Source organism: Onychomys torridus, chromosome 8 (assembly GCF_903995425.1).
Source record: "Onychomys torridus chromosome 8, mOncTor1.1, whole genome shotgun sequence".
Taxonomy (NCBI): domain Eukaryota; kingdom Metazoa; phylum Chordata; class Mammalia; order Rodentia; family Cricetidae; genus Onychomys; species Onychomys torridus.
In genome coordinates this window covers 4,613,988-4,629,054 of record NC_050450.1, presented here as the reverse complement: position 1 = coordinate 4,629,054, position 15,067 = coordinate 4,613,988, and the positions used below count along the sequence as shown (strand labels likewise).

General features: G+C 46.2%; 1 protein-coding gene across 1 annotated transcript in view; it reads left to right on the top strand.

Moving 5' to 3' along the window:
* The window catches only part of Ppil2 (peptidylprolyl isomerase like 2), a 29,959-nt gene continuing 14,892 nt past the window's right edge, over positions 1-15,067 (top strand). The window contains 6 exon segments of the mRNA XM_036196995.1: positions 1-122; positions 1,287-1,336; positions 3,729-3,774; positions 5,913-5,975; positions 7,580-7,631; positions 13,554-13,605. Of these exon segments, the coding sequence (XP_036052888.1) occupies positions 91-122; positions 1,287-1,336; positions 3,729-3,774; positions 5,913-5,975; positions 7,580-7,631; positions 13,554-13,605 (295 nt within the window). The 5' untranslated portion in view covers positions 1-90.

Genomic DNA, 15,067 nt, shown 5'->3' with positions numbered 1-15,067 from the left:
ACCGAGTGAGCCGAACTCCGGAAGTAGTCGAGAAAGCGGAGGTTCCAGAGTCTCATCGTCTACTGGTGTTGCCTTTGGCTTGTCGCCGCCATGGGGAAGCGACAACACCAGAAGGACAAGATGTAAGTTGGGCAGCACCTTTCGTCTCAGCTCGTCGCCATCCTGAAGGTCATCTCCTCCCGAAAGCCTCAGTTCTTGCAGGCGCGATATCGTCCCTCGCGCGGCCTCCGCGGCCACCGGACTGGTTCACTTCTGGGGTTTGCCCCTACCGCCGCCCTTTCTGCCTCTGCCTTGGTTGTCTGCCCGACACAGCCAGGCCCACTTCGTCCTAGCTCTCTCCTGTCAGCCTAACACAGGCGACGGTTTAAGACTAGCGGGCCATGCTCCGTGTTCCTCTCCATTTTCTGCGCTTGTCTCTCGAAACTGTTGTAGTCAGATGTTCTCCCCAAAGTGCTTGCAAGGATGCCTTTGACTTGTGTGTTGCCCGCCTCTCAGTCCTTGGGCTTCTTCGCTTTCCGAAGCCGGCCCGTAGTGGGATCTTATATACACTTTGTTTTTATCTGAGTCAATGACCTCTCTTTTCATGTTCCTCTTTGCTGGGCTTCCTTCCCTTGTCCTAGACTTCATGGGTATCCCCTTCATTTCTGGTTCTCAGTGGGTGGCCTGGTCTAGTAGTCGAATCCCTATTGTACTTAAGTCAACTGTTTACTCAATAGCACTCTCAGAATTAGTATGCCTGAAAGGGAACTCTTGATAATTTTCACACCTTAAGCCTGCTCTGTTCCCATCCAATGCCAGTGGTTACAGAGTAAGTCCCTATTGTACCATACATAGACAGAAGACAATTCTCAGCCTTACACACCAGTAGAAACATGCACACGGCAACCAGAGCTATGTTAGGTCATGTCTGGTTCCTGCTCAAAACCATCCAGCGGCTTCCCACCACACTTAGGGCAAATATAGAGTACTTTGTGTGACTCAGTCCTTGCTTCTCTATCTGCTGCCACACACCTCATTACACGTTTCTCTAGTATGTCCTTTCTGGGGCACATTCAGCTTTTCCTGCCCCAGTCTCAGTGTGCTGTCCTGTCTAGCTCTTTCTCATTGTCAGATCTTCTATAAATCCAGTTGTCTCCTTATCTTTCTGTTGTGCTTATTGTTATGTGTCTGACACTCTGCAGATGTTTCATGGACAGTTGTTAAGGGAGTGGCAGTTCTGTCATGATATTTCTACAGCCTCTGTCCTTTCCATGAAGGGAACTAGTAACACACTCTGTCTTCCTTAGGTACATCACCTGCGCTGAGTACACTCACTTCTATGGTGGCAGGAAGCCAGGTAAGGATGCTGGTGTTTCTGAGGAATGCATGTAGTGATCCAGAACAATGGATAAGAACCAGAACACTGACATTACAGTGTATAACAAGGCTGAGTACAGAGTCCACAAAAGAGTACATATACTCAACATAGTATACTTATCTTTAATGGAGTGTTTTTAAAAATATAATTTAAAATGGCTTTGTCTTTAGGAAGTGCTATAAAGTCTTCCTTTAGAGGAGGAAAACAGGAACGATAGTTCCCAAAGTTGCCAAGGCTGTAGAAAAAAGGACATAGTCATATTTTTTTAAAATTTATTTTATGTGCATTGGTATTTTGCCTGCATGTATGTCTGTGTGAGGATCCCATGGAACTGGAGTTCAGATAGTTGTGAGCTGTCATATGAGTGCTGGGAATTGAACTCAGGACCTCTGGAAGAACAGCCAGTGCTCTTACCACTAAGCCATCTCTCCAGCCCCCATATTTTTTTTTAAGACAGTCTTATTATGTAGCTCAGTCTGGCTTTGAACTCAAGATCCGTCTGTTTCTACCTCACCTAATGCTAGGATTATAGGCGTGAGCCTCTGTGCCCAGTCACAGTTACAGTCACAGTTGTAATGTTAGTAAAGAATATGTGCTTTAAAAAAGTTCAGCCAGTGGCCTCGAACTCACAGAGATCCTCCTGCCTCTGCGTCCTGAGTGCTGGGATTAAAGGCATGTGCCACCACAAAAAAAAAAAAAAAAAAAGCTCAGCCAGGCTGAGTATAGTGGTACACGCCTTTAATCCCAGTGCTCAGGACACAGAGGCAGGTGGATCTCTGAGTTGGAGGGCAGCCTGGGCTGGGCTACAGAGTGAATTCCAGGACAGCTAGGGCTGTTACACAGAGAAACCCTGTCTTGAAAAAAAATATATGTATATATATTATTATATATTTTATTTATTTATGTATAATAAAATAAATTTTAAAAAGTTCTGTGATGGGGCTGGGTGGTGGTAGGGGCGCACGTCTTTAATCCCAGAACTGGGGAGGCAGAGCCAGGCGGATCTCTGTGAGTTCAAGGCCAGCCTGGGCTACAGAGAGAGATCCAGGACAGGATCCAAAACTACACAAAGAAAAAAACAAAAACAAAAAGTTCTGTAATGGGGCTAGAGAGGTGGCTCAGTGGTTAAGAGCACCTATTGCTCTTCCAAACGACCCAGGTTCAATCCCCAGTACCCATATGGCAGCTTGCAACTGTCTGTAACTCCAGTTCCAGGGGATTGGACACCCTCACACAGACATATGTGCCTATAAAACACCAACATACATAAAATAAAAATAAATTATTTTAAAAATTCTATGTATTAAAAAAATTCTTCAAATTGTTCAGCCCATTTGAAGATGCCTGCTTTTGAGCCTGCTGCCTTGTTCATGCTAGGCAAATGCTTTATGACTGAGGTATGTCTCCAGCCCAGGAATGTGTGTTTTTTTCTTCTATCTCTAAATTTCAAAATGCCAGAGATCAAATCCAGGGCCTTGCTTATGCTAAGCAAATGCTCCACCACTGAGTACACCTACAGTCACTCTTTTTTTTTTTTTCTTTTTTGTTTGTTTTTTGTGTTTTGAGACAGGGTTTCTCTGTGTAGCTTTGCACCTTGGTAGCCCAGGCTGGCCTCGAACTCACAGAGATCCACCTGGCTCTGCCTCCCGAGTGCTGGGATTAAAGGTGTATGCCACCACCGCCTGGTCCTACAGTGACTGTTAAGTATTTTTTTGAAAAATGTAGAATTTTATTGTTGTGTATATGGTGTATGTGCAGGTGTAAGTATTTATTGGTGTACACGTGGAAGTCAGAGGACAACTTTATGGATTTGGCTGTCTTGAAACCTGCTTGTGGGTTCCAGAAATTGAACTCAGGTGGTCAGGCTTACATGGCAAGAGCCTTTACCCACTGAGCCAGCTTGCTGGCCCTCTGACTTGTTTTGTTTTATTTTGCTCTGTAGCTCAGGCTAGTCTATACTGTGTAGCTCAGGTAAACCTTGAACTTGAGTCTCCTATGTCAGCTTCTTGAGTACTGGGATTACTTAGAGGCATGGGAACCACTTGTGGGTTCATGTTTTCCTTTTTAAAGATTCATTTATTATATTTATGAGTGTTAAGTTTGCATGTACATGTGTACTATGTTTGTGTCTGGTGTCCCTGGAGGCCAGAAGAGGCATTGAATCCCTGGAGTGGTGCAGTGATGCACCTAAGCACGTAGCATATATAAGGCCCTGGTTTTGATGTCTGGCAACACACAACATGTGTACTTTTACCTCTTAAAACAACAGCAACCAAAAATTTAATCCATAGTAATGTAGTTTTAGTGATAGGTACACAGAGATGAAATATTTTCCAAATAAGCTTTCTGGTTTTTATTTTTATTTAAACAGATATCACACAGACAAGTTTTCGCCGCTTACCTTTTGACCACTGTAGGTAAGACTTTTACAAGGCTTCTTTTGATTATCATTTCTCCAAATGTGTGTGTGTTTTAAGATAGGATCTTTTAATTCTATAGCTTGGGCTGGCCTTGAACTCCTAATTCTCCTGTTTCTACCTCCCAAGTATTAGAATTACAGGCTACCTTACTTGCATCTGGAGTATTTTTGCACTGACTTTTGCATAGACAGCCAATCATCCTTGATCTGAAAAAATCCAAAATTTAAAATATCCACAAATCCACAACTTTTTGACGCCTGAAACTCAGAAAGTTAGAATTTGGAGCATTTCAGTTTGGGGGGCTCACCATGTACTGTGTGTGTGAACTTGACCCTTTGAGATGCATTCAGGGTTTTCTCTGTGCCTTTCTAGATAACTTGAGCTGGGAGAAAGTGGATCCAGCCATGAGGACAGTGCATGGGTATTTTTCTGGTTATTGTGTCTGGGTTTACCAGTTTTGCTTTTGAGTTTGAGTAGACCCTGTTGCTAAGCGTATTGAGAGGGTGAGCGCCTCAAGAGGAACATGTGCCCTGGTGTACCCTCAAGAGGAGCATGTGCCCTGGTGTCCCATCAAGAACGTAGCACTGCTGAGTCGTGACCCAGACGGTCTGACTTCAGTGTGTCTGTGTTGCTCTGTCTCTGTTCTTGTTCCAGATTGTAAGTTGTTGTAGCATCAGCAATAGTGACGATTCTGATAGGCCCTTTCCTTCCCTGGGGACTCAGGTACTGGTAGGGAGGGAGAGTAACCTAGATGGAAAGCTATCAAGTATTGCTTTGGGGCACACTGGTGTCTGGACTGAGGGAATACTGTGGAAGCATGTCTAGAACCCAGCCATCTCACATACTGTTCCTCTCAGGGAAAGGTGGGGAGGGAGGGATACTGTAAAGGTAGGGCAGTCTGGCATCTTGGTGCCTTGCCTCCAAATTCTAATTCTGAAGGTCTGGTGACCCAATTAGGGCCTGTCAGCCATTTGTCACAGTGCAGGGGGGAAGGGAGGAGGGCTGCAGCATGGGAGGGGACAGACAGACAGACCACAGTGTCATAGTGCAGGGGGAAGGGAGGAGGGCTGCAGCATGGGAAGGGGCAGACCACAGAGCAGGAAGGCCTGGACAGAGTTGTTTTCTGCCAGAAGTGGGGCCTCCCTGCAGCTGCCCCTCAGGCAGCCCTGTGCTGTGCTAACAGAAGTGCAGCAGCACCTGCATAGGCAGGGTGAACCAGTAAGGTGTCCTGGGCAGAGAGTCTTCCTCTTTCATTCTTTCCCTGTCTGTCAGCCTTGTTGGAATGAATGTTATCTGGTTTAGACCTGTTTTTGAGAGGTCTATCTTGGTTCTAGGCCTCTGATTCTACTTGTCCCTTTTAACCACAAAATCACTGTGTAGACCAACCAGGCTGGCCTTGAACTCACAGAGACCCCCCTGCCTCTGCTGGGGTTTAGGAGTGTGCCACTGTCACTTTGCCAAAAGTGTTTTGTTTTGTTTTTAAGATAGGGTCTATATGCTATTCTGGTTTCTGGCGGACCTGGGATTCACTGTGTAGACCAGGCTGGCCAATAATGAGGAGGATCCACCTGCTCTGCCTCCTGGGTGCTGGATTTCAAGGCATGAGGCCATCTCAGGAAAGGAAGCAGCGGCATGGGCTGTCCACCAGCAGGCAGTGTGGGATGGTTACAGTAGTTGAGGCTGCTGTGGACCTTTCACCCCTGTGCTTCAGGAATTCCCAAGGATTCCGGTTTTTCCTCAGTCACGTTCCCAGCACACAGTAGAGTGTGGTGTGGGCACTGCAGACCATGGTAGCCTCATCAGACCTTGGGATGGGTGGGTGGTTCTTTGATGAAAGTTTGGTCTGCCTGCTCTGCAAGGGTCTGGAGAGGGAATTCAGTCTTGCTTCCTCAAGGCCACCACCGGGGGCCTCTTTTTTACTTGAATCTGACAACAAAACCTTTCACAACATGAAGTGGGCTTGAAAGAAGCTTGGCTGCCTCTGCACCAAGTGCTAAGGATCTGTTGGGATGACACCTTATCCCTAGTGGTATGGTGTCAGTGGCAGAGCATGCTTGGAACTGTTGGGAAGGCTGTAGGAACTGTAGTATGCTCAGTGTGCCCAAAAGCTGACCAGGAATGTCTGCCCTTTTCAGTCTCTCTTTGCAGCCTTTTGTCTACCCGGTCTGCACTCCTGAAGGTGTTGTCTTCGATTTGCTGTGAGTTTCCTCTTGAATTTTTACATTTCTTTGTGTGTGTGTGTGTGTGTGTGTGTGTGTGTGTGTGTGTGTGTGTGTCCGTGCCCGAGTATGTGGTGTTTGTGTGTGTGCAGTTGTGTTCAGGTGCATGTGTGTGTGGAGGCCAGACCTCAGGGGTCTTTCTCTGTTGTTCGCCACCTTATGTTTTTGAGACAGGACCTTGTCAGTGAACTTGGGACTTGCTGTTTCACTAGACTGGCTGACCAGCAAGCCCCCAGAGTCTGTTAAAGTTATAGACTTGTGCTGTCTTGTCTGGCTTTTACATGGGCCTTGTGCTTGCATAGAAGGTTCTTTACCCACTGAGCTGTCCCCCAGGACTGTCTTTAATTTGATTTAACAAATATTACAGGATTGTTGACACCTATTAGAGGAAGAGATGTTGAGTTTGTGGTTCCAAGCAGGGACAGTCTTGTCCCTAGAAATCTCATGAGGTGTAGGCGAGCCTCTTTGGGAATTGAGAGGGACAGCCAGGTCTTCGGAGACCTGGCAGAAGTGCTCTGTGACCTCTGGCAGGCAGTATTAGCTGGCAGATGCTGTTGCCACTACTTGGGATGGAGATGAGTCCTTCTGCCCCATGTGTCAGTTCTTGATGTGGAACAGCAATGTGCTGGATACTCTCTGCTTGGTGAAAGCAGGGCTGTAATGAAGGTGCCTAGTTCCCAGCATTATAGTCGGAAGCATTATACCCTATTTTATGTTCCAACATATGTTATCTTTGTTTTATATTTCAAGCTTGTTTTTAGATTCTAAAATACTTTCTAAAATTTAGAAGAAATGTAAAATACTTGAATAGAACATTTTACCATAAAAAGAGCTCACTGTTCAGGATCATTACTATGAATGTTTATGCCTTCTGGGCCCTGCACACAGATTTTTTGGGGGGCAGGGTTCTCACTGTGTTGCCCTGGCTGGTGTTGAATTCCTGGGCTCAAGTGATTTCCTGCCTTCCTCTTATAAGTAGCTAGGCTTACATAGTGGGTAGCTCACCATCATGCGTGGCTGCAAGTATAATTTTTGATGCTGACCTAGTATTTTGCTGTATAGACATGCTAACATTTGTTTGTCCCTTTGCCTAGTTAAAGTTCTTTTTTATATGCAACTGCAGTCAAACTCATGCAAACGCTAAGTGGAGCTCAGTGGAAAAGCACAGTCCATGCGCACAGGCATGTGTTCAGACTCCAGCACCAGAAAATCCCCAGTCACTGAATGTATATGGAAACACATGTATCCACATGTACAGCCTGCCTTACACTCACCAGGAGCAGCCCTGAGGCTCGGGTGCTGTCACTGGCAGCACCTACTGGTGACATTTTTTTTTTAAGATTTATTTTTATTTTATGTGAGTAGATGTTTTGCCTGCATTTCTGTCTGTGCACCACATTTGTGTAGTACTTGTAGGAGCTGGGAGAGCACATTGCATTCTCTGGATCTGGAGTTACAGATAGTTGTTATTGCTGTGTCGTGTGGGTGCTGGGAGCTTGGGTCCACTGCAAGAGCACCACGTGCCCTTAACTGCTGAGCCATCTCTCTAGTCCCTGGTGACCCTTTCTGTTCTCTCCCATCAGGAACATTGTTCCATGGATTAAGAAGTATGGGACCAATCCCAGCAATGGAGAGGTAGGTGGCCATGCAGGTACTTGTTGCCATGGAACTGTCCCCTGCCTTGGCTTTGTCTTTGCAGTTTTTGTGTCCTCAGAGGGGAACTGTTCACGGGGCCTGGGATGACAGTCCTTGCTCTCTGTGTACACATGGACAGTTGGCCCTCTGTATTTGCAGATTCTGTGTTCTTGCATTCAGTGAACCATGCTCAAAAAGAAGTATCTGTGGAAAAATTTTATCTGTATTGAATATCTATACAAATTTTCTTGTCACTGTTTCCTAAACAGTATCAGATAATAATTACTTGTATAGCATTTATATTATAATAGGTAGCAAACAGTCTAGAAATGGTTTAAAGTTGGTGAGAGGGTTCAAATAGGTTCATTCACATGCTACATCATTTGAGATTGGAGTATTTATGGAGTCTTGGTACTAGTCTCCTGTGAATGTACACCATTGTACATCTTTGTTTGCTCAAGACAGGGTCTTGTTTTGTAGCTCAGGCAGTATTCTCACTCATAGGAGTACTGTATTAGCCTCCATGCCTGGGTGTCTATGCTTTCTTTTGAGTTTGATCAGAGTGGGTGATTCATCTGTAGCTTGCTTTGTGTGCTTTGCAAGGTGCTGGCGAGTCTCCAGGATATCAGTACAGAAGGCACAGCCTTTTCTGTGAGATTTAAGATTTATTTATTTATTATGTATACAGTATTCTGTCTGCATGTGTCCCTGCAGGCCAGAAGAGGGCACCAGATCTCATTACAGATGGTTGTGAGCCACCATGTGGTTGCTGGGAATTGAACCCAGGTCCTCTGGAAGAGCAGCCAGTGCTCTTAACCATTGTGCCATCTCTCCAGCCCCGAGACTGTCTGTCTTTTAGAAAGGATGGTTTTTACTTGTTAGTATATGTGCAAGTATGTAGATATATCTGTGTGAGTGCACATGCTCGGGCACAGGGTCAGAGCACAGCTTGTGGGAGTCAGTTCCCACCATGCAGGTTCTAGAGATCCAACTCAGGGTGCTGGGGTTAGTGGCAAGTGACTTTACCCACTGAGCCACCATTGTTCTTGAGTCTATCTTTGTGGCTGAGCCATACTGATTCCTCTGTCATTTGCCATTTGCCGCAGAAGTGCAGAAATAGCCCCCTGCACATTTTCTTGAGTATTCTAGGACTGTGGGTCAGAAGAAGGTGCATTATCAATTTTCATAGCTTCTGGCCAACTAACTGCCCTTCAAAACTGTTATACATTTTAAACTTCTAGCCACACTGTGCAGAAGAAAATGCTTCTTCACAATTCTGGGTATCATCCGGGTTCTTTTTGTTTTTGTTTTTGTTTTTCAAGACAGGGTTTCTCTGTGTAGCTTTGTGCCTTTCCCTGGATTTCGCTCTGTAGACCAGGATGGCCTTGAACTCACAGATATCTGCCTGCCTCTGCCTCCCGAGTGCTGGGATTAAAGGCATATGCACCGCCTGGCCTTGTTTTTTGTTTTTTGAGATAGGGTTTCTCTGTGTAGCCCTGACTGTCCTGGAAGTTACTCTGTAGATCAGGCTGGCCTCCAACTCAGAGATTTGCTTGCCTCTGCCTCCTGAGTGCTGGGATTAAAGGCATGCATCACCACCTGGCAGTTTTTTGTCTTTTTTTTTTTTTTTTTTTAATGGGCAAAATGAAAATCATTCTTACCTTTAATCCTAACACTTGTTAGGCAGAGGCAGGCAGATCTCTGTGAGTTCAAGGCTAACCTGGTCTACAGAGTGAGTTCCAGGACAGCCAGGGCTACACAGAGAAACTCTGTCTTAAAAACAAAAACAAACAAATAAAGTTGTATTCATATCACCCAACATGGGGATAGGGCAGACAGATCAGCTGTGTGTCCCTGAAATGACCCAGGGAGGGTGATGAGGAAAGAGGGAGTCTAGGTGGCTGAGGAAGGCTCTTAGGAGCTGCTGTTATGCTCACTCCTGAGGAAACATGATAGCATTAGATGCCATACTGGGGAACCTTGACGGCATTGGACTTAATCTGGTGGGTTGGAAGCCCAGGCAGGGTCATGACCTGACCTGATTGAGGAAAGCTCTGGTTTTGTCAGGAAGGTACTCTTAGGAGCCTTAGTGGCCCTGGGGAGATGAACTGGGGATCATACATTTGTCTGGGTGAGAGAGAGGTGCTATGTGCACTTGGACCAGGCTGAAGGCAGAGGAAAGGAGAGACCTTAGAGACTGGACCAGTGGGATGGCTAAGGTGTTGAGTCTGAGTCCTGTCCTTAGGGCAGTAGGGGTCTCAGCAATCACCTAGTACTGTGACACCTTGGGGACTGGTCCAGTTCTGAGCATCCTGAGTTGTCACTGTCCTGATCAGCAGTAAAGGCCCATGGGAACCTGGTGTTGTCAGTGTGACCCTATCCTAACTTGGTTACCTCCTTGAAAGCCATGTTTGAAGTAAGTTTTCTGGGGCTTGTAAACTTTGGGGGGACATTTTTTTTTCTATTACCAGCTTGATACAGTACAAATTTTTATGCTAATAGTGAAATGTTTCACTGAGGCTTGCCCAGTAATTGAGTAAAACCAAAACTTACTATAAGCCATAGTCATCCTAGGGTCCCCCTGCTATATAGCCTCCCTGGTTCCGTGGGTTGCAGTCTGATTGTTCTTTGCTTTACATCTAGTATCCACTTATGAGTGAGTACATACCATGTTTGTCCTTCTGGGTTGGGTTACCTCACTCAGGATGATATGTTCTAGTTCCATCCATTTGCCTGCAAATTTAATGCTGTCATTGTTTTTCTCTGCTGAATAGTACTCCATTGTGTATATGTACCACATTTTTCTTTCTTTCTTTCTTTCTTTCTTTCTTTCTTTCTTTCTTTCTTTCTTTCTTTTTTTTTTTTTTCTTCGAGACAGGGTGTAGTTTTGCATCTTTCCTGGATCTCGCTCTGTAGACCAGGCTGGCCTTGAACTCACAGAGATACAGAGATCCGCCTGCCTCTGCCTCTGCCTCCCAAGTGCTGGGATTAAAGGTGTGTGACACCACTGCCCAGCTTGTACTACATTTTCTTAATCCATTCTTTAGTTGACAGGCATCTGTTGTTTCCAGGTTCTGGCTATATTACTGCTATGAACATAGTTGAGCATGTGTCTTTGTGGTGTGATTGAGCATTCCTTGGGTATATGCCCAAGAGTGGTGTGGCTGGTGTTGAGGTAGATCGATTTTCTGAGAAACCGCCATACTGACTTCCACAGTGGTTGTACAAGTTTGCATTCCCACCAGCAGTGGAGGAGTGTGGGGGAACATTTTCAACCAGATCTAGGGAACTGTCAATGTATTTAGACTGGTGACTCTGCCTTTCCTATTAGAGCAGATGGTGCTGCTTCTCCACTTCTCTGCCTGGGACAGGAGACCCTTTGGGTTGGGGTGCAGCTCAGTAATAGAGCACTTAGCTAGTTTACGGAAGGCCTTGGTGTCCGTTTTCTAACATCCCCCTTCCCCCCCAAAAATTCACATATACAAAATCAAGCAAAACAAAGTAAAAGTCTTTAAGACTCTAATCTACTGGGTGGCAGGAAGCTGGCTGTAGTGTTTCTGGCCCCAGTGACAGTCTGGGATTGGTGTGGGCCCAGGGATTCTTACCAGTGTAGATGGTGTGCTGCCAGCCCACTTTCCCTGTTGTTGAGGAAAGGGGGCTGTGTATACACAGGTGTCTTAGACTGCTTCCAGAGCCTGTGTGCTTTCTCTTGGGCTCCTTGGAGTAGGAGCGTGGTCTTACCTCCCAAAGTCATCTGCTTTCCTTCCTTGTTTCTCACTTGGAAATGTGACCAGCTTTTTCTGCTGTCACCAGGAAGCTGCAGGGCCTTTTCCCCAGGCCCCATGCTGGGAGGATATCCTTTTCTGGTGTCCTTATTATGAGATCCCTGCTGCCTGACAGTGCTTATGGTTGGTTGGTCTCTGCCTTCCTGAGGCTGTGACTACCTACAGGTGTCAAACTGGGCTCTCCTGCTGCAGCCCTGCCCTTTGTTAGTGTTCCCTGCCCTATGCTTCCAAGCTGCCACCTCTGGTATCTTGTCTACAGTTGTCCTCATGACTTCAGCCTCTTTTCTGGTGGACATTGTTACTCAGTTACACTTGGTGCTTTTTGTTATTTTTGCATTTTGTGTTACAGATGCTCTTTGGGGTATCAAATCTTGTTAGTTGCTTTGTGCTCTGCAGCTGCCAAACTCCATAGAGCAGGTACTTTGGACGTGATTAGAAGCTGGGCCATTTCCTTTGTTCTTGGAATCCTAGAGGGGGTGTTCTGTTGTAGCACTCCTAGTCTGTGGGCATGTTCATTCCTTTCCTGCTGTACCTAGGTCTTCAACCATGCTGAACACACACTCTACCACCAAGCTACATCACCAGTTTTTCCACTTTTAGTGTTTTGTTTCCTTTTTAAAAATATTTGAAGCCGGGCGGTGGTGGCGCACACATTTAATCCCAGCACTCGGGAGGCAGAGGCAGGCAGATCTCTGTGAGTTCGAGGCCAGCCTGGGCTACCAAGTGAGTTCCAGGAAAGGCGCAAAGCTTACACAGAGAAACCCTGTCTCGAAAAACAAAAACAAAAACAAAATTTGTACCACAGTGTAAGCAGAATGCCTGGGTACTCTCACTGGCTTTGTTACATTTATTTTGTGTATGTGTGTGCATATGTGCATGTGGGCCTACAGTGTGTGTAAAGGTCAGGGGACAATTCTTGGACTTATTTCTCTCCTTCCTCGGTGTAGGTCCTGCTGGGCTCAGTGGCAAGCACCTGGACCTGCTGAGGCATTTCTCTGGCTTCTCTACTAGTTTTAGGAATATTCATTTTGTTTTTGTTTTTATTTTTTTATTTTTTTTGTTTTTCGAGATAGGGTTTCTCTGTGTAGCTTTGTGCCTTTCCTGGAACTCACTTGGTAGCCCAGGCTGGCCTCGAACTCACAGAGATCTGCCTGGCTCTGCCTCCCGAGTGCTGGGATTAAAGGCGTGTGCCACCACCACCCGGCTTGTTTTTATTTCATTTATTACCATTATTATTAGAGAGAGAGAATATGATGTGAGTGTTGCTGTGCTGCACGTGTGGTCAGAGGACAATTTTCAGGAGTCCGTTCTTCCCTCTGTGGTGGTAAGCCATCTCAATAGCCCTGCACTCACACATTAAATGGTGTGCTTACCATAAAGATGTTCAGACAATGGCCAAGTGGTGGTCCCACATGCCTTTAATCCCAGCCTTTATTTAATTCCAGTGCTTAGAAGGCAGAGGCCAGCCTGGTTTTCATAGTGAGTTCCAGGACAGGCTCCAGAGCTACTCAGAGAAACCCTGTCTTGGGAAAAAAAAAAAAAGACATTCAGACAAGGTGCGCTAGAGAGCTAGCTCAGGGGTTAAGAGCACTGGCTGCTCTTCCAGAGGTTCTGAGTTCAATTCCCAGCAACCACATGGTGGCTCACAACCATCTGTAATGAGATCTGGTGCCCTCTTCTGTATACATAATAAATAAATAAATCTTACAAAAATAAAAATAAAAAGATGTTCAGACAAGGCCTGGATATGGAGCTCAGTGGTAGAGCACACACTTAGCATATATGAGGTCCTGAGTTTGGTGGTACCTGGCACCAAAAAGAAAAGTTCAGACATTGTGGAAAAACACACAGTCTTTATTCCACACCCTCATCATTTGTGGCTACCTCTTGCATTTGTTGGATTTAGTGGTTTACAAATCTGGGATCTGCTTACAGCCTGGGTTTACAGATTATATCAGTGCAAGTATGTGGGCTTGCCATTCTACAGACTTCAGGAGCCTTGGAGACTTCCCTGAGAGGCCCCTGGTGTGAGCTGCAGAGTCATTTGGGCAGATCTCTCTGTCTGTCCCTGTTGCTCCTGATTCGCAGCCTTCATGTCATTTCCCCTGTTCATTCTTGTTAATTGTCTGTCTTCCAGAAACTTGATGGGAAGTCCCTGATCAAGCTGAACTTTGCAAAGAACAGTCAAGGTGAGAATCCCTGTTGCAGGACTGGTCCGTAGACCCCCCAGCCCCTGCTCTCACCAGCTCCTTGTCTACAACCAGGCACTCCTTTCTCTTGTGGTTGGAGGCTGAACCAGGGCCTTCACACATGCTAAACCAGGGATTTGCCTGAGTCACATCCCCAGCTTCATTCCTTCTAACACCTGCTTTTGATTTCCCAAGTGTCACATGACTTCTCAAAGGTTTAGGTAGTTTAAGTAGGGATATGTGGCTCCCACAAAGGCTGTTAGGCTGTTGTGAGCTGCTGGTGCCATAGTTGGGCCTCGTGCATGGGCCTGTTCTTGGCTCTAGGTGCAAGTTCCTCAGACTAAGGCCCAGGGTGGTCAGCCCAACTGGTTGTCGGTGTTCGGGAGGCATTTCTAGTCTGCTTTTGAGTAGACTGTCAATATTCAATGCTCCTTCAGACCTCTGCCCCATTGGGGTCTTCTGCTCTGAGTCCTTTTGTGGTCTGTTGTTGCCTCTGCAGATAATATAGCTACCGTTCCAGCTGCCCTGCCCTGCCCTGGGGTCTGATCTCGTTGCAGGTTCTTTGTGGTTTTGTAAGGGGTCTCCTTTCACTCTGATATAAGTACCACAGCTGTGGTTGCTGTCCGTGCTCACTGGGGTGTGTTTTCCAGGGGAATGTTGCAAGCATAGAGAAAATGGGCTATCTTTCTTCATTGTCTGACCTACAGCAGCCCTGGGTTCATAGGTCATATGTGTCTGTTACAGAGCAGATCTTCCTGGATTATCTGTCTGGAAATGTGCAGAGAACAAGCAGGTGGGGTGTGTGTGTGTGTGTGTGTGTGTGTGTGTGTGTGTGTGTGTGTGTCCATCCTTGAATGAGAAGAGCTTTTGTTGGAATCTAGGCAGGAGATGAGTAGGGCATCAGATGTCCTGTTTTAGACAGAAGTAGAGGAAGGAAGTGGGCCAGCAGGATACCCACTGAGGACAGCAGACAGGGTCTGAGAGGAAGCTGTATGAAGATATGGGAAGAACATTATAGGCAGAGGGGTCAGGCACATCAAAGGCAGACATGTGCTCGAGGGTGTCCATCCATGGCAGGATGTTGAAACCATGTGAGCAAGGGCAGATGGCTTATGATGTGAGGGCTGGGAATAGGAGGCAGGTCAGTCCTGCTGAACTAGGGAGACCGTCGGAGAAACATTGAATAGAGCTGCAAGATTGGGCCTCATAGTTTTTGGCAGTGCTGGGAGGTAGGGCTTTGCATGCTATGCAAGTCCTCTACTAATGAGCTAGCCTTGGCGTTGTCATCGTCTTTGGGGGCCTCCCTCCCCACCCCCCCTCCTTTTTTTTTTTTTTAGGTAAAGTCCAGATTGGAGCAAACTCACTTTGTAGCTGAGGCTGGCCTTGAATTCCTGATCCTTTTCCTCAGACTCCCAAGTGATGGGATTTTAGGCACATACTACCTTGACCAAGTCTACTTTGG